At 44.4% G+C, this 20,128-nt stretch overlaps 1 protein-coding gene across 1 annotated transcript; it reads right to left on the bottom strand.

Annotated features, from left to right (window-relative positions):
- Positions 1-7,661: 7,661 nt before the first annotated feature.
- Positions 7,662-19,693, bottom strand: MPC1 (mitochondrial pyruvate carrier 1). Its single transcript, XM_030021284.2, has 5 exons — positions 19,444-19,693; positions 14,340-14,343; positions 11,217-11,313; positions 9,428-9,560; positions 7,662-8,662 (listed from the first exon to the last, which is right to left on the bottom strand). The coding sequence occupies exons 1-5, from the start codon at positions 19,512-19,514 to the stop codon at positions 8,644-8,646; spliced, it is 324 nt and encodes a 107-aa protein (XP_029877144.1). The 5' UTR covers positions 19,515-19,693; the 3' UTR covers positions 7,662-8,643.
- Positions 19,694-20,128: the final 435 nt, after the last annotated feature.

The raw sequence follows: 20,128 nt of genomic DNA, 5'->3' as shown, positions 1-20,128 counted from the left end.
TGCGAGCGGGGCAGGTGCCTCTCCGGCTGCGAGCGGGTGGGGCAGAGAGAGGTGGGATTCGTTGTCAAGGCCCTCTTCCACGGGCAAATGTAACGCGTATATCGATGCCGAGATTTCCAGTACGGTTCTGTGCTGTCCGTTAGCCTCTGCCCCCGGGAGAAAGGGTATGGCGGACGACATCGTGCTGCCCTGTGTCTTGGCCGCTTCGCCGGCTTGTTCCCGGCAGCACTCCAACCGCCGTCCCCTCCGGACAAGCGTGGTCGCTCCACACGAGTCTTCCCTGGCCTGCTCTGTTCAGACACCGACCCTGTCTTCCCTGGCCTGCTCTGTTCAGACACCGACCCTGTATGACAGGGTGAGCCCTGCCTGCTGCTTGGCTGCAAAGTGACAGTGGGAAGCGGGGCGGGGTGGGGCGGGAGAGGAAGATGAGTGATAAAGGCTGTGTAACCTGCTGCTGTGTGAGTGAAACTTGATAAGGGCCAGGGCGGCAGAGCCCCAGATGAGGCCCTTCAAGACAGAAACTTTCCTCTCCCTCTCTTCTCTCCAGGAGAGGAGAGCTCCCACCCTGTTCTCTTCCCCACGCACACTTTGGAAAGAGTTTCCCACATGCCCTGTACATTGGCTTTTAGGTGAAACACTTGGACACAAACAGTGCCTTTCCAGCCTGATGAAAGGCCATCAGCATCTCAGGAAGCTTTAGGTGAAGGCCAAAATTCAGAATGGGAGAAACACCTGCAGATGTGCTTGTGTGAAAGTAGTCAAACAGCAAAATGTCACCCCCTGAGCCGGCCAGCATGGCCCCTACCTTGCAAGGACCTGAGCAGGGAGGAGAGTGTGTAAGGGAACAACATGACCATGACCCTCCAAAGAGGGGAGGAGAAATGAGAAAAGGGATGGGGGTGGAGGGTGTGGGGGTGTGTATGTGCAAAAATAATCTTGGTGCCTGGCATGCCCAGTGGCCCCATGCCCACAGCTGCCAGGAGAAAGGGAGAGGCCCAACTGGTCACAGCATCCCGTCTGGAGCGTGCCATCACCTGCTTGGCTTGGGTGCTTTGCAGTTGACAGGGGCAGGAGGTGGTGAGTGGAGCTCCTTGGTGGCCTCCTCCTCCTCCTCTGCAGCTGGCCCAAAGGTGTCAACGTGGCAGTGTCATTTGGTGGTGGCTCTGAAGGGAACTGGTTGCCGGCAGGAGCTGCTGTTCCCATGTCCCTCCTGCTACCCCAGACCATGGGCTGCTTCCTGGAGGATCCTGCCAGTGACTACATTGTTGGGGTCTCTCCTCTCTCCTCCTGCCTCCCCAGGGCCTCCCTCCTTCATCAGAGGACCCCATGGAAGAGAGGAAAGCATGCCTGCCTATCCCAGAGGGAGAAGCCAAGGCAGTCTATGGCTTACAGCTGCCCTCCCACAGCCCCCAGCTTCCCGAGGACACAGTTTTCTGCAGGGTGGTGGGAGTACTAGGACAGACCCATCCCTGCCCCTACTTCTGCCTGTGAGGACCAGGTGAAGTGAAGCTTTGAAGAATTCAGCCCACCAGAGCCTTGCAGGCTACATCCATACAGCTCGAACCCCAGGAACCTTGCTCTCCTAAGGCCTGTTTACTTCTGCAGTCGCAGTATAGCTGGAAGCACAAGCCATTTGGATATGGGGGGCAGGGAGCAGAGCTGGCATTAGCTGGTGGGAGCAGAATGTAGCTCCGTTGGTTTTGCACTGAATGGAGGAGGAGGGAGAACCTCCTGATGCTTCAGGCGCCTCTGGAGGTGGTCAGTGAGACCTTTTAAGTACAGCATCCAGCGGACTTTGCGTCATACATCACAGCTGCACGATGCTGAGTTTTGTTTGCTTCACTGCTATTTGCTTGGGCAGAGGGATGACAAAAATTACCCACAGTTTACTTTTACTAGTTCCTCTCTTCCACAGACATGTTGCGGGCTCATGCTTCCACTGGAAATGGTGGCATGACGTGTGAGAGCACGGCAGTCTTTTCCCTACCTCCTCCCAAGTGACACACAACCCGCAGCTGCAATCTTTGGGCTCCCCACTAAAACCAAAACTGCAAGCAACACATTTTAGGGCTCGAATGTCCCATATCCCTCATCACCTTTGTATCCTTCACCTTTGGAAATGGGATGTTGGCATGAATATTGCTGAAAGGTGAAAGCCAGGGGTTACAAGGAAAACCAAGTAAAGGATCTCTTACAGAGATCCCCTGGGAGAACGGTAGAAAACAGAAAATGTAGAGCTCCTTCAGGGACTTGCCCATTCTACTTGATAAGACCCCACCTCAATCCTGCTGCTTGCTGCAAACATCCCACATCAAACAAAGCAGAAGCTTCTGAAGCCCACTGAAAGGAAGGGAGCTTACCAGTGGGGACGAATGCCCCTCGTGTCTTTTGAAAAGACCCTCTGCTCCTGAAAATGCCATTACGAACTTTCCCCAGCAAGCCTGCATCGCTGACAGTGACAGGTAGCAGTGATCCAAAAACAAGGAGCAAGGAAGCAAAAGCTGGAAAATGTATCCTCTTTCTTATGCCTCAGTTCAGGAAACCCATCGCTTCTAATTTGTCTGTCACTTCCCACCCATCACCCACAGTCACAGGCCCATCCAGCAGAGCACACACTTGGTGGCTTCATACAGCTTCATGGTAATTGTGTCCTCTGTGACTCAGACCTTTCCAGATCCAGTCATTGCTGCTTTAGTGACAGAAACTGATCTCACTCATGGCTCTCACGTAGGGAGCTGAGGCATACAAAAACAACTACAGAAATGAGAGCTGTTTCCCAGAGCGCTTGGCAGGCACTTAGTAGCTAGGTGTGTTTGTGGTTCACAGTAACACCGTGAGCCACTGCTAAGCTTTGGAGGGAAAGATAATAGCCTTTACTGGCTCATCGTGGCTAACTCAACACATGCAAGGAAGTAACAAACAGCCTGGTGAGCTCTTCTCTCTCTGGGGCATCGTACGCTCAGATCAGGTATCACAGAGGCTCGGTAAACTGATACACTGTTGGGTACCTTGCCAAATCTTTGAACCCGTTCCTGTTCCTAACAATAATCCGGCTGAGAGCTGATGCTGATGTTTACCATTTTACAGTATAAGAAACGCAAATTATTAGAGAGGTTACCAATTGCACTGCTGGCTTTGTGCTTTGCTTCCAGGTGACCCATAACATCAAGTGCGTACAAAAATACCTGGTAATTGTTGCTTCGTATGGCTTCCCCGTGGACAAATACAGTAATTGTTTAGGATTTTATGTGATCCCAGGGGCAAGGAGACATGGTCTATCCCAATGTGTAAGAGGAACGTTTGAGACAATCTCGCTATTCCCTTGGCATTGCTACAAGTTACAATCTGGAGATATTTCTGTGTTTAAGCTGTGATCTCAGATCCAGGCAGACTGCAGAGTGACAGATTAGAGGAGATTAATATCTTGTCCTGCCAGGAGACAGCTTTAAGATTTCACAACACCACATGTCCTCTTCAAAGAATGAGAGAGGCTACTAGTATCAGTTACATCACTCAATACCACTCCAAGAAGGCATCCCTTCAGTTAATGCATACCCTCGGACAACAAGCATGACACGAGACTATTCCAACCAACCTATAAATCAACGCCAATTAAAGCAAGTTACAGCATGGTTCTCCCGTGGCCCAGTTATGGGTTAAATGCTTTCAAAATTATTAAATACTTTCAAAATTGTAAGTGGCTTTGTATCTTTACATTTTTCTACATAGTGGACCAAATACAGCCATTGTGTAAGTACTTGCAAGTGCTGCTGGAATTGGCGCTGCTTTCTCTTGCACCAAGGGCTGAGTTTGGGCCAGTTATCCCCATACAATAGTTTCACTTAATGAGAAAGACACGACCTAGATTTCAGACGAATGAGCTGAAAATTCCCAGGCTTGTTGCCATAGTTACTTGAAACCTACTGTTAAAAAAGGTGGGAAGAGAGGGAGAAGGAGAAAAAGTAGGAAGAGAGCAGTATCATGGTCAGGGTTAGGCCATGTGATAAAGAGAGAGGCAATGATCTTGAAGGAGCAGGACGTTGGTGATGACACTCGGAGCAGGTTATCCAGGAAGCCGATATTTCTGCCTTCTGGTTGCTATCGGGATGATTCTATGGACATTTGTTATTTGTAAGTGGTTACCACAGTGACTAAATGCAATGCACTGGCAGCTATTAGATCAGCAAAAGCAGAAAGGGATTGGGTGGGGAGAGACAGACTTCTCCACAATTTATTTGATAAAGAAATTGCCTCATTTTAGAACACCAGACTGCTTACTTTTCTACTTTACAAACACAGTGAAACTTGCAGCAATGTCTCAGTCAGAATAAACTTTTTAGCCTCTGCACAAGATGACAGCAGAAATGCTCCAACTCTACAGAAGTAGAACTGCAGACATACTACATTAGGCAGTTAGCACTGTTCTTCCCCAAATGCAGACAGGATTAAAGTATCCTGTGAGACACAGGCTGAAAACCTAAGAGAGCTGGTACATGTGCTTGTGAATCTTTCCCATACTACCATTTTATATTCTTGATAGTCTCTCACATTAGCGTGAAGAAACAGGCCGTATTCCTAAAGGGCTTTGTGCTAAGCCCACCAATGAATATATCACACTAGTAAGTTTTTAATTATTCTTCTTTATCTCATCTTTTTATTCCTCCTCTCCTTGACTCCCTTTACCTTCTTGTAACTGGCATGTAAAGCAGTAACATGTCTGCACCTGTGGCAGTGTAATACAGGTTCATGTGCACTGGAAACACACACAGCTGAAGTAAATACATTTGATAATTTGATGCTCTACATATTAGGCATTAGTTGGACAGTAATACAGTTTGTATCAGCATTCATGTGAGAGCTCAGGGAAGGCACTAGATAGTTGGAAAACTGCTCTGTCCTAATCTGGGATTGTATTTTCTAAACACTTCTATGTCAAAACCCGTCTTGGTTCCAAGGAGCAAACTCTCCTTTTCTCGCTCCCTTCTCTCAGACTGTAAACTTACTGAGACTTTTTTGTTTTGTCCCTTTTTTCCCCCCACCAGTTCTCTACATTGCTGTCCTTGCTCACATGGCACCATTGTGCTTTGTATGGAGAACAAAAGATAACCCACAATGCTATGGGGAACTACGTTTTACTAAGAATGTGTTTTCTCCGAGAGCTTGCAGGCTACTGTGTACACAGTACTGTGGCTAAGAGAGGTTTCTGCTGGTTTTAGAGTAGGGAAAGCTCACTTATTCATACAGAAGTCATAGAAGCAAAATGGAAAAAAAAAAAAAAAAGAACATACCATACATAGCAGTATTAGCTGAAATTATTATATAGCATGAGACAGTTGTGGGAGGTTGAACAAAATTCACTACAGGTAGCTGTTATTGCCTTCATTAAAGAAGCCTTGTAAGTAATCTCTTCTGACCCCACAATTATGGTTATTGATTTCTGTCCATTTATTACTGTGCTACCAAATGACCTCCACATTTGAATCATAAACCAGCAAGCTTCCAGATCAAGGACACTCAATCTTGCAACAGCAGAAGAAATTGTGAGCTATTTTAATGCCACAGTAAGTTACAGTCTAACTCTTCCCTTGAAGAAGTGGGTCAAGAGATCTCAAGCTCAAATTGGGGAGAAAAGGGGAACGACAGACAGACTGAGAACTTAGCTGATACTGTCCCGCACTTAAATTCCTAAGAGTGTCACATTCCTTAGCAGCAGTCTAGCAGCACTTGCTCAGAAAGGTGAGAAATTCTTTTCTGTCTGAAAACATGAAAGACAACAGCAGCTGACACTGCAGCAGCAGCAGCCACTGCGGCAAGACAGGAAAGGCCATGTCCTTCCCAGTCTTACTGTGGTGGAACAAGAGCAGTACACACAGGGCAGCGCGTGGAATCAGAGCAGCACAGGTTTCTAGTGGCAGGACGTAGCCTACAGTTGAAAAGTTATTAGGATTAAAGCAAACTGTGAAATTAAAACCAAATAGGTATTCCAGAAAAACAGCATGTAGAGAGAAGCCCTATAATCTTATAAATCAAATGCAAATACTGAGCTCTAACTTTGGATTATTATTAATCAGTGAAGCTGGCATAGCCACATTCATCTATCCAATGCTACCGGGGGGGTGGGGAAAAAGGAAAAAAAAACAAACACCCAAGCCATTAGCTCCATTAAGGTATTACAACTCAAGAATATAAAAGTCTCCACAGTCTCTTTAAAATGTTCTCTTTTTGGATTATCCCAGACAGCACCATCCCAAAATGGCCATAGGCCAATGTGTGTCAGCATTTTGCACCAGAGGAAGAGTGTGCAGATTAACCATACAATTATTTATTGCAATAATTCCTCATTTCTCCTCCTTAAGGTATTCCCCACCAGCACCATCACTTAAATAAAAAAATTTAAACAAAAAAATGGTATGTGAATGGTTTGATAAATAATGCTCTGAAGGACACAGGTCACAAGCCACTTGGTGGCACTCTGCCCATATAAACTTTTTTGTCATTAGGCAGACTGACAGGCTGTGGAACATCCACCCCAGGCCAGAGTTCCCTATCCCAAACTGGGCCCTGTCCCTTCAAGTCCCATGAAAGATGCTTTGCTCCACCTCTTCCCCTTTTTGTAGAAGCCTGTACAGAGTGCAGGAAGGATCACTGGTTTCAAACCTAATCAAAGCAACTTAGAGCCCATTTTCCACCCGCAATTCACACTTGCACTACTCCAGTATGAAGAACTTGAGCCTTGTCACAGTGCATGGATAAGGGGAAGAAAGGTAGAAGGAAATACATGAGAAAATATGGTGCAGGCAGCTACAAGGAAAATGAGAGAAGATAAACTCTTGTGAATGGTATTCCCTAGGTAAGGAAGTTAAGACAATCAGCAGGTAATGAACAGTGATCAAAGCAGCAGGTGACACCAGAGTATTCCATCTACTGCAAGCTTTACCCAAGAGCAGCCCAAAACACTACATTTCATACCTATGAAGTTCAAGCTCACCTGTAAGTTATTTTCTCTCCAGAAATAAGATAACAAACTATAAGGTGCCAAGATAATCAGTTATGCTCATCTGCTTATACCTCACTAGTCTATACAAAAGTCTAATGCTTCTTCTATTCCAGGAGATAGGGAGGGAGAGAAGATGACTACTTCTGTGACAGGACAGCAGTACTGAAGGGGCAGCTTTATGCACTAACTTTTCTAAAGCAACGAGCAGCAGTCAGTACTAGTTTTACACATCCAGCAAAGCATGCCCTATAAGCCTCTTTCTTGTATGCCTGTTAAAAAATTTAGCCATCATGCAGTTGGAAACACAGTGTCAGCCTAGGATTAAGGCAAGTCTGTTAATTGACCATCGTATAATTGCTAGAAGACAATATGTAATATTTACTCAGCTGCATAGTGAAAGCCCTGCACTCTACTCTGCCTATCATGGCAGGAATACTCATTCTCAGCCAAGTACCCACACCCCCTTTTCCTTGGGGGAAAGAAGTGCTGGGTATTAGGATCCAGTGGACGCTTGCCTGAACTCAGTACAAAGGATAATACCACTTACTTTTCCAGCCTGTTTTTGCTTCATGCCGTTACAGTAATAAAATGACACTCCATACTGAAGTTTCACTTCAGAACCTGGTATCACAATATGATAAAACTTTTCAAGATGTGGAAGGGATTTATTGCCATCTGGAACATGTTTATTGTTCAAAAACACTGCACTGAAATACAATCCATCACATACATTCTTTGTCATCTATATCTTTAGATGAATGTAACTTTCAGGCAGGTCATGCAGGAAAACCACACTCCCAATGAAGTCAAAAACTACCAAAAGGCACCTTGTGTCCTTCAGATATTAGACTCCAAACAAGTTAAGTTTTTGCCTGTATAAGGATTACATACATCTAGAACAACTCAAACAGTAGGAAAAGAAATAAAATGCATTTAGAACTTCTTAAAAAACAGAAACAGACTTTTTTGCCTTCCTTCATTCAGTGTTATGGTTTTGCTTTTCTGAGTCTTCTTAAATAATGTGCGACTTAAAAATGTATGTTAACAAAGTCTCTTTAATGAGACAAGGCATGCAGTAAGGGAAGAAGGATAGCTGGTCACTTCCAGGCTGCCCATCTACACATTTGTTCTTGTAGATTAGCAAGCCCCTGCTTAAGTTTAAAAAAAAAAAAAAAAAAAAAAAGAGACAGAATAGGAATGAATGCACCCAAGTTAAATGGCTTTTAAGAATATTAATACATAGAACAATGATACCACCTACAGTTCTGTTTACTGACCTCTGTTCATGTAGATTTGAAAACAAGTTATGTCAAACCATCACTGGCCACTTTTGTAGACTGTTAGATAAAAAAAGTTGGTTTTCAAATATTGCTTGTTATTTGGATGACTAACTCTTTAATAAAAGGGTAGTTATTAAGGACCTGTAAGGCAGCAAGACTTTAAATGCAATGGTTTACATTGCTGAATAGTACTTTTTAAAAGGCAAGATAAGAAAAATTAGTAGAAGGATTCTTGGTGGGGTCATTGTCATAATAGGTGTTTCTGGTTTATCCGCATTGTAACTGTCACAGCAACTGTAGATGGCAAGTCTTCCTTGGTTGTAATTCGGGATGAACACATTCCCTGGCTTATTTCAAGTTAGATATTTAGTTCTTTTTCTCCATCCTGCCAAGACAAGAAACAGCTTTTTTAAGAGTGAATATTGACCTGCAATTGCTATAAAAAATCTGGACATACAGTAGAACTTTAGGAATGAAGGACATTTGGCCAGTTATTTATGCAAAGGCAGGTCAACTTGCAGTTTTGCTCAGTCTTATTTTTTTAATTTATAGGTCAGGAGGCTTCATCCTCCCACTACTCTACATGGACTTCTCAGAGCAGAAGAGAGAAAAGCCATAATCCTGACCCATCAGGATTGCTTGGGGCAGCGTCTGCACTACTTGCTACACAATGAGGGTGTGAGACTGCTTGCTGCTGTTTCCTGGTCACACTCAGTTGGATCTACCCCACATATAGAACAGTCAGCTTAGAGAGGTTTTGCGTGATTTCTTTCAGACATACAACCCCTTCACAGTTTCATGGATGTTTCCATCTGAGGAGTTAGTTACCAAGATGGAGACAAGCAGACTAATCAACATAATGAAACAAACCCCAAAATAGCCAGCAGCTGCTGAAAGCCCTGTCTACATCCATGACCATAAGGGTTTTCAGCCTCTTCTGTGTGCACCCCTCAGAAGCTTCAAAGGAGGTGCAAGGCAACAAGTCATAGTTCAGCCTAGTGACAACAGGCTTGTTATTAGGTTTGCAAAAGGTAGTGAAGTTAAACAAGTTCAGAAACCATGCAGGGGGGTTTCCACCACAGCTAAAAGCCGCTAACAGAGTATTGCAAGAGCCATCAGTTTTACTTCGCCTTATTAAAGTGTGACTTGCCTGTATTTGATCAGTCGTCCTCCTTGAATAAGTTGTGCAACTTCATTAGTCAAGTGGCATGCAAAAAGCAGCCAGTTCCTTGGCTGCACTTTGTAGGCAAATCTCATGAAAGTCAAGGAGTAACAACACAGTGCTGAAAAACATGATAGATATTGTTAGTAGATTATTTTTAATATCTGTATTTTGTTGAGGCTTAATTTTCATAGTAGTGGAATGTAATGACAAGTAGAACGCTTCTCACTGCTTTTGAGTTTTCCAATAATCCTACAAATTTGGCCACTTTGATGATCCAGTGCAGGAAAACATGGAACAGTGCTAATTTTTGCTACACAAGAAAATCTACAGGGCTGCAGCTTTCCGCAAAAACTCATACACTTTCCTGTGATGCAACTGAAGCCTTTTCAGTTTATTGCCTAAACTATCTCAGCCAGAGAATAAGAGTTAATCCCAATGAGACATGGCCTGTCCTATACAATTATTCTGACAACTTCTAGGACCGCGTATTTTTAAAAATACTAATAACTTAAATACAGTTCTTACTGGGAACTTTCTAAAATGGACTTTAAGGAGAAGGAGGTTTCCATCCCCAGGAAACCATGAACATTCAGAAGCATAAAGCTTTGTTACCTGCCTTCCAGGAAGACAAGAAACAATTTTAATCTACTCTCCTGCCACAAGTGCATGTAAACACTGGAAATTACAACCCAAGAAGTCAGTAGTTCTGTGAAGTTCATTTTTAGCTTTGACAGGCTTAAAGAAAGAAAAGAGTATCAGAAAACAAATTGTTCAAGAAAACAGGCTTTTTTAAGGTACAGAAACTAGAAGATGGAGAAAAATATTTGTATGCACACCATCATATATATATACTTAGAAAAATTTAAAAAGCGTCTTAACTTTGCTGAGCTGGGTAGCTGCCACCAAAGCACTACTTGCAAAACAGTTTCACTATGCTAGAGACTATTCAAACTGATCTTCCATTTCCAGGAAGCTGATTAAGAGACTTAATTACTCTAAGCAGAACCTAGTGAGCATGAAGCTGTTTCCTTAACCCAAAGGTATTTTGCTTCAGGGAGAAGAATTACTCAGAATTAAGTTAATAACTGAGTTAAGGAAGAGACATAATGCCAAAATTAAGCTAATCAATTAAAGCGATCAGATTTATGATCCTAGAGAAGTATTTGAACAATAAAATACAGAGACAGACATATAGGCAAAAGCTATACATGTTCCAAAAAAGGTAGAAAAAATACTGTTTATGCATTTAAAAAAAAATTCTCCCACTATTCCATTAGGAGTCATGCTAGCCTCTCACAGGCAACTGCTCTGCAAGGAGTTAACCTCCCTCAGCTGCTTTTTTGCACCCAGCAGACCAAGCATTACTATTTCTTCACTTTGTCAGTGTTAATATTTAAGTCTCACACTAACCACAAGGCATCATTGTTCTCAATACAAAGAATAAAGTTGTGTAAAGGGATGCATTCTGAATCTGTGCATGCAGTAGTATAAGATACCAGAAGGTACTTTAGGAGTAAGTCTGGTGATCAAAACTGCCAAGACTCAAGACCTGCCTCCCTCCCCCCAAATTACTGGAAAGCCCTCTGAAAGAGAGCTCTGCAACTTTTCAGTACCTCAATTTTTAAGTGGCCTCTGAAGTTATGTAACAAGATTTCTTTTGTCTATGTCTGCTTTGATCACAAGTTTGCAAGCAACTAATAATCTATCACTGCTTGAAGGACAGAATCTGTGCTCTGTAGTCAGTTTACCGACAGAAGTTTGTCTCTGGTCTTACCAAATGTCATTCGGCCACTAATGATTTCTGGAGATTTCTTCATGTCATTAATAGCAGCAACAGGCAGTCCCCAGTTGGCAACTGGCCCCCAAAAGTGCTGTAAAGAGGGAAAAGGAAAATAAAGTTACACAGAAACACAGACCTCCTGCACTATTCTTATAGTTTTCCTTAGCTACACAAAGCTTCAAAGGACAGGGTTAAGGGTAAAATTCCAAGTTATGACAGGGACTACTTTTGATGTAAGGGAGAAAAACTAAACCCTTCTTTTAGCAGGATCTAGTCTTCAGGAGGGAAGGAAGAGGAACTCACTCAATGTTCTTGCAGACTGGAGAGGAACCACTGTAAGGCCATTGAAATGTAGTTTTGTGTAATTATATCTCAGCCATCGTTAAGCAGTCTGATTGGTATAGTCATATAAGAACCTCAGATTTACAGCTCACTTCTGTGCAGAGAATTAGCATTCATCTCTTTCAAATGAGGCTCCTCAAAAATGTATGAAAACACAAGGACTTGCTGAAGTGAAGAACTGGAATTGTTTTCATGTTATGCTGAGAATGAAGAAATGCTCAGCAAGCATATTCTTCCAAGTGCTTACACCATCTCTTTGAAAGAGCAGGGCCAAGCAAAGAAACCAAATTGTTACCTAGAGCTTCATCTGCAATTGCTGAAACAACTTAGTGACTACCTAAGGCTCAGTGATTAGACGCATGAGTAGACCAGTTAGCTACAGGTGTGTACACAGAAAAAAGAGAGACAAGAAGCAGGAAGAATCAAGTCAGAAAAACTGATGAGAGCTCAGTTTGATGCATATAGTCTAAAAGACTCCAAACTGAGAAAAATAGTGTCTTAAGTCCAATTTCCAGTACTGCTACAAGTAACAAAGCTTCAGTAGAATGCTTTTCACAGAAGATGCGTGCAGTACTTGCATCAGCTTCTCCTAACAGGAAACTAAGGATGCTCAAAAGTAACTTGGCCAGATACAGCAAGAGAGATGCACATTGCAAGAAAAAGCTTTGCAGATACCAACCGTATCCATTCTTTTGACACTTGCTCTAACTGTAACACTGCAGATATTACAACAATTTCAAATTCTCAGGGGATATTTAAGTTTCTTGCAATTTTAATTCCAAGATACTCTTGCCAGTCTGGATACTAGCTTGTAACACTACATGTCCTGGTTTTGGCTGGGATAGAGTTAATTGTCTTCCTAGTAGCTGGTATAGCATTATGTTTTGGGTTCAGTATGAGAAGAATGTTGATAACACTGATGTTTTCAGTTGTTGCTAAGTAACATTTAGACTAAGGGATTTTTCAGCTTCCTATGCCCAGCCAGCAAGAAGGCTGGAGGGGCACAAGAAGTTGGGAGGGGACACAGCCAGGGCAGCTGACCCAAAGTGGCCAACGGGGTATTCTGTACCATGTGACATCATGCCCAGTATATAAACTGGGGGGAGTTGGCCTGCCAGGGGGATCGCTGCTCAGGAACTAACTGGGCATCCATCAGCAAGCAGTGAGCAATTGCATTGTGCATCACTTGTTTTGTATATTCCAATCCTTTTATTATTATTGTAATTTTATTATTGTTATCATTATTATTCTCTTCCTTTCTGTCCTATTAAACTGTTCTTATCTCAACCCCCAAGTTTTACCTTTCTCCTTCCAATTATCTCCCCCATCCCACTGGGTTGGGGGGAGTGCGTGAGCAGCTGCATGGTGCTTAGTTGCTGGCTGGGGTTAAACCACAACACTACAGTAAGATTAAAAGCCACACTTGCTTCCTGAAGATTTTGGTTGCAATACAAGAAACTTAACTAAAATAAGCATAGAAAAAATTGAGTTTAAGTTGTACACACTCTTTTGATAGTTTACCCTTAGTGCAACATGCAAAACAATGTAGTATTTCTGCAAGTGTCCACAGAATGTGCATTGGTCCAAACTCAGATTTATAATAAGAGTATTTTGAGGAGTGCAATAAATGCATCTGTTTACTATATTCCTACTGATAGGAAAATTGGCATCTGTAATGGTTAAAGCCTCTCGAGCATATTTAAATAGTTTTAAAGGGCAGTAAGAGGACCAGAAACAAACATCTAGTCACAACCATGATTTTTTTGCACAGTAAGAGAGCAAGACAAACTTATGTTAGCATCACCACACTAAAGCAGGCTGCAAAAGATAACTGGTGAGGCAGTACTTGGTGAGGTTTTTACAGTCATTTCAGGAGTCTCATTTAAACAATTGTAGCTTCAGAAAAAGAAGTCTTTAGGGCTCTAAGCTTGATTTTTTGAATCTGTGAAACAACTACAGGTTGCAGAGTCTTAGTGACGACTTCTGTTTTGAAAAGTAAAGCAAGTCAACTTCACGTTTTTACTTAATTCAACTGCCATTAGAACATAAACAAATAATACACTATAGAGTATGGACCACTTCAAACTCAGGCTGCACAAGCTGGAGAATCATCAGTTCACATCCCAGCAGTGCTGCAGCAGTAATCCTCTGCCAACCAGGGAAGTAGATTTGGAACCTTCTCACTTGAGATGATTATCCAGTTTTAAGTGCCTCCAGGCAGGCAGCCCTTTGAAGTTTACACACACAAGAATTAAGCTACACCTATATACTTTGTCTTTGGTCTACACAGAAGAGCAAGTCTTCCATAACATTATGATTCACAGTTATGATAAACAGGCATAAAATACCCACTCCCAGTTCCAGGAGCAAACTGAAAGGCTGAAGGAAAGAGGAGTATGTAGTGAGACTTATATGGTACCATTTATTGCCTGACAAAGCTGGTTAAAAATAAGCCAGGTAGCTTGGTTATGGACCAGTATTGTTGCTATGCAGAAGAGTGGCTCCAGATTGATCTCATATCCTTAGCAAAGAATACGGAAAAAATGAAGCCCCTTTGATTTTGTAGCAATTACTTGAAGAGACATTCTGAAGAAGCTAACATTTAGTCACCTTAACCTCAGACTTGCAAATAAATATTACTCATGTATTGCTCCTGGAGGTTCCGCAGTATGCTTTTCAGATGCAGGCGAGGTCATAACAGTGCTGAGGCAAAAAGACTGCAAGTTACTGAAGTTAGGGAGAACATGAAAACAGAAGTCCCCTCTCTTTTCTTACCGTACTATTTGAGTGGGCCATCATTGTTTTCCATTCAAAAAGCACATGGAAGAAAGAAGAAAAAGAGTGTTAGTTTCTTTCATAATCAACATAGAGAGAATTGTACCACAAACAGAAGATAGATAGAAGTCAGGAACCTGTGGTGACATTAACCTTGATTAATGCAACAGTATTAAAAATCCCATTTCCCTCAAGTGCTGTCACTGCGACAAGTGTTCACTGCTCAAGTACCTTTTCCCTAGCAAGATAAAAACCCATTATGGTCTGTGGAAGACATTCATCCCCTGTAGACTTTAAAGCATCCAAGATCCCCAACTAGTTTAAAAGCATGCCAAAAGCCATCAAGGTTGTCATGATAAAGCTAAACAGCTACAATTCCTCTGTGGAAGCTTTCAGGAAGTCACCTGGAATTCTTTGTATACCCACATAAGTAGGTCAAACCAAACGTTGCCAGAGATCTTGCTGTCACTAAGCTCAGGCCAACTGTGGCTGTACCAAACATGAGCTGTAACACATTTTCAGTGATCTAACATAAAATTGCACTCCAGTCATGTATGGGGTTCATTTAAGTGATCATCTAGGTACCAATTTATGTAATAGCTTAATGATCTATGCATGAAAGCTAGACTACAGCATATATTTAAGATTATTTGCTACTATACCTTTTAAAAGGCTTCAGAACTTTTAAACATCCTCTTTCTAGCAAAGATAATGATAGGACTCGGTTCTGAATTATGACTTACAAGAAACCAGCTACTAATAGAAAACCTACTGCTGACCGAGTGCTGCTCACCTACCGCTGCCCCAAGCTACAGAACAGTTCGTAACAGTCACTTCCCTCACACTGATTTCCATCTTCCTAGAGCACTGTTTTACAAATAGCTATGGTAAGGAAACAGTCAGATCTACTTAGGAAATCACACTGGACATGCATTTCAGCGAGTCTTTGTTACAAGCCACAGGCTAGTTCAAGATGATTTGTTAGGGTGTCCTTGAATAATCTAACCACTTGGTTTTTGTTTTCTTATTAACTGAACCACAGCAATAGTTAATTGAAGTTCACAAGACAAGTTCACAATTTTTTCATAAAACCTTAACTAAACAAGTTCAAATTGTCTCCTGGCACAGTGTTTTTGTGCCAACAGAAGTCAGCCTTCGTTTTTAAAATGGAAGTTGTTTTCAGGCAAGTGAAAGCCTAAAATAGAATCAAAGTGATGCTATTTTAACAGAGTAGGCAGCTCTGGCTAAGCTCTTGCAAGGTTGTCTTCACATTCACATGAGACTGGAACAGCTATTATACTCCTAGAAGAGGGCATATCAAGGTCATATAGACTCTTCCAGAAGCAGGCATCCAGCCCCAAAGCTCTGCAGCCAATACAGCTGCAACAAATGCACCACATCCAAGGGTGAGGATACTGCAGCAAGCACATGCATCTATTCCTGAAGTGACTCCATTCCAAATTAGTAGTTTCCAAGAACTACATTCAATCCCTTGACAAAGGGAATACTTTGTACTAACATTTCCAGAACTGTGGACAACAGCTGTTGGATTTATGCACTCAGTTTCTATGCATCTGCTTTCTGTGTGTCTAGACATCAGAAGAGGAACCAACAGCTGATCAATACCTTATACTGCTACTAGAATTCATTCCAAAAAGGCTATATTGGGGAAGATTGAGTTTTCCAAAATTTTTGCATGTATTTTCCTCATACTGGCAATGAGGATATTAATAGGCCAGAGACCATTCTGCAAATACAGATGAACTGTCACTACTCATTACCCCCACACAGCCATCCCCTAAGTGGAAAGAATACTACCCTTCTGCAAGTGTGAGATTTTTCAGTTCTCATGTCATAGAAGATGATGACAGCAGGCACCACATCCTTCAGTTTCTAGCACAGACCAGTAGAGGACTTTTTTTAAGTTCTTATGTCCTTGTGTTTAAAGATTTACTAATAAGGAGAACTGAAGATCAGCTAATTCTAGTCATATTACTGATGCTAACTCTCCTAAAATTAATTTCAGTTAGAAGAAAGGTCCTGGACAGCTTACATCAACATAAGTGCTCGAGCTTGACAAGAAATGAACTATCTATTTCAAAGCCACCTACATTAACAGAGTCACTACATTCGCATTACTGCTGAGTCATCAGGAAGAGACATTTCCGAAGTGCCCCAAAAGATGGCAATCTCCATGCTTTATTTTTCCATTACCAGAAGATTTCAGGACTCCTTGGGATAGATTATGTGACTAAAGTAATTTAGGCTTCTACCACAAGAAGCTGACAGAGCTTGTCTAGAGCAGCCTATAGGTCTTCTCTCTCAAAAGAGGAGGACAGCTGTTCTATTGGATGTTTTTTCAGAAGATACTTCTTATCCTAATGACTTAAAGCAGTAAGAGGACTCAGTTACCTACTATTAGTGGCTTAGATAATACAACTTTATAGATCCTAAAAATGTCAGCTGTCACTAGAAGAAAAAAGCAACTTCAAATTCACAATATATAGAGCTACCAAGCTTTCATATGCTAATCAGCTAGTTTTAAATTAACATTACTGCTGCATTTCACAAGAAGCAGGAAAAGCCTACCTACAGCTTACATTCTTACTATGCTTACTTTAAAGCATTAAGACATGGTTAGGGTAAACTTATATTTACATGATTTACAGTCACTCAGATCCTTATTACTCACCACTTAAGAGAAGCCAGATGTGAAACTGGCAGAACAATTAATTATTAATGACAGTTTTAAAAGCAATTTATCTTGTTTCTCTGTGCAAGATCCAAAAGCTAAGCCATGATGTAATGCAATTCTAATGCCAGATATATCCACCTGAGAAAAGCAGCACGCATTCATTACACTTGCTTTCATGTTTTCAAGTTACAAAGCTGAAACTGAAGCTACTTATTCCGACAGATGTCTGCAAGTTTTGATTGCCCCAAGCCACACTAATGGAACACTCAATTCCACCGCTTTGGGTAACTTCAGTTATTCTATTTAGGGTCAAACAATTTGAAGCCAAACATTGGTATCACAAACAGTATCCCAATTCATCGTTTCCCACAAACAAGTTTCACATTTATAAAGCCTTGCTTCACTGCAGTGATTAGATGCTGATTTTTAGAACAGATACCAGTCTCAGAGCTTTGAGGAAACTCTTGCTCTATGAGCAAGACAAGCAGGACATTTTCTTCAGGATAGAGTCCCATAGCCTGGGGAAGCAAGAGCCTTCAGGAAGGACTGCAAAGAGATAACAGCTCTAAAGTACATACACTCAGTTTCTTCTACACAGAAGAGAGACTACAGTCTTTTCTTGACAGTTATCCAAATTTTAAACTCAACATAAAGCCAACCACTTAGACACTCATCTCCTAGTAAGCAAGAAACAATGCTGAAAGGCCATACCAAATGGAGCAACTGACTTTAGCCTTTTATGACACACCCAGTAACAGCAGTACAAATTAAGCAGGTATCTTTGTACATAACAAGGCAGAACCCTTCCCACAAAGGCAGAATCCTGTGGGATGCTCTTTTCTGCAATACAGTCTTATTTGTAGAACTTATTTCAAGACTAGAACTAGGATGAATTACATCTGAAAAGGCTTATTTCAGCTACCTTTTCAGTCTTTGGTAAGGAAGGAGATACTTCCAGTAAGTAACTGTGGTAGTGTTAGGAAGCAGCCATTATCTCTTCTGGATTTTTGTTTTGTTTTTCCAATTACAGAGCCCACTACTGTTTTACTGGCCATTTACATGCTTCACATGAATTCTGGTACAATTAACTGAATGTTAACATTAAAATGCATCTATCAAGCTTACACAATATCCTGAAGACTTTCGAAAGGAATCCACATAGAAGCCTGCTCTGACCTTTCTTTGCTTTGCTTCAAGGACATTCTCTTCCATCTCGTATTTTACTTGTCTTTTTACCCCACCGTTTCTGTGGAACTTGATTTTGCAAATGCCACGCAAACCCTTCTGCTTACTGAGCCTTTATATTACAATCCCTCTTCCATGCGGGCTTACACCATCTCCTGCTACTTTAACCAAGACTAAGTTTCTCAGACACACAGATGTCCTCCTACATGTTTGCTCAACATCAAAGATGAGTTGCAATAGATGTAAGTAGAAGAGCAGGCAACAGCTATAGCGAAAGGTTGCTCAACCACTTTTATTAGAAGAGCCCATTTTTATTTGCTTAGTACTGTCGAACTGCTCGTCAGCCAAAGAAACTTCAGCCTGCCTACTTGAGGCCGCTCCTGTACAGCGGTTCAACCAGATTGAAGCAAGTATGCCGCAATCGTATCTTTAAAACGTTCTTGCGAGTTCAGTTCAGGATGCCATACCCCTTCCCACAGCACACAACCTGAACCTTGACGCAAGTAGGGAGCTGTCTGGGAGGCGACTTAAGCCGTATTCCCATGGAAGCGGGGCTCTAACAAGCCTCCGAAAAGAAGCACCTACCTACTCAAAGACTGCAGTAAGCGGCCTTAAGCCTGCACCTGTTACCGCGGCCGCTGCCGCCCGCAGCCGGGCAAAGCTCTTCCCGCCCTGGTGGCGGGCAGCGCTCAGCTGCCCCCGGCCCCGGGCCCCGGCCCCCGGCGGGCCCCCCCGGCCGGCGCTGGAAGGCGCCGCTGGCTGTGGGGGCCGGGAGAGGGACGGTGCCGGAGCGGGCAGCTGCCGCGGCAGTTTCAAACCTTGTCGCCGCGCTTCAAGGTCAAGCCCGGTCTCCTCAGGGTGGGGCGGGCGGGAGCCCGGCTGACTGACTGACTGACAGCCTCCGCCAGCCGAGGGACGGACTGACTGACAGCCGAGGGGACGACAGGCGCGCCGCGGCGGCCCCCCCCCCCCCCCGCGACCACCCCCTCGGCACCTCCGGGCCGGCTTCGCCCTCGCCCGACGGGCGCCCGCCCGCCCGCCCGCTCCCTCCTCCCCGCCGCCGGCGAGGGCGAGCCCGGCAAAGAGGCAAACGACGCCGCCCGGCCGCCCCGAGGCTGCGGCGGACGGAGGCGGGTCGCGTCGGGGAAGGGACGCCGGTCCCCGCCGCCCGGCCGGGGCAGAGGCGGGCGCGGCAGCCGGCGACGACCCCCGCCCCGCGCTCACCTCATCAGGTAGTCCCTGAACTCCTTGCTGCGCACATAGTCCACGGCCTTGCGGCCCAGCGCCCCCGCCATGGCGGCCCTCGGCGGCAGGCAGCGCCCAGCCCGCCCGCCTCGCGCGCTGCCACCGCCGGCGCCGGTGACAACTCCCCCGCGCCGCCGCCCGGCGTCCGCTTTACGGCAGCGCCCGCGCCACCGCCCCCCTCCGTCACCGTGGCGCTCTCGGCGCCTATTGGCCACGGCGGCCCCGCCCCCCTCCTCCCCGGCCCGACACCGGGGCGCCGGTTATGGGGAGGGGGAAAGGCAGGGCGCCGTAAAGCGACGCGGCGGGAGGAGGGGGGGGGGGAGGCTGTCGCAAAGCGGGACGAGCTGGGTCGCCGCCGGCAGAGCTGCCGGCATTCCTCCGCAGCCCGCAGGGGAGAGCCGTGCGCCGGCTTTCCGAGCCGCTATTGGCTGCAGGGCGGCGACTGGTGGCTTCCCATTGGCTGCCGAGGGGCGCAGCCCGCCTCCCCGCGATGTCTCGCTCCGCCCCCCCGCCGCCCCCCGCCCGCAGCGGCGCGTCGGAGGGGCGCAGGTGGGGCTGGGCGGGAAGCGGCCGCCGGCGCCGGCGGCGGGCGGGGAGTCGGGGCGGCCGCAGCCCCCCGGCCCGCGGTGCCTGTGTGCGTCCGCTCAGACGCCGGTCCGGTTGC

This window comes from Aquila chrysaetos, chromosome 8, assembly GCF_900496995.4.
Source record: "Aquila chrysaetos chrysaetos chromosome 8, bAquChr1.4, whole genome shotgun sequence".
In the NCBI taxonomy this organism is placed as follows: Eukaryota; Metazoa; Chordata; class Aves; order Accipitriformes; family Accipitridae; genus Aquila; species Aquila chrysaetos.
Note: the sequence above shows the minus strand (reverse complement) of the source record. Positions and strands in the feature narration are given on the sequence as shown.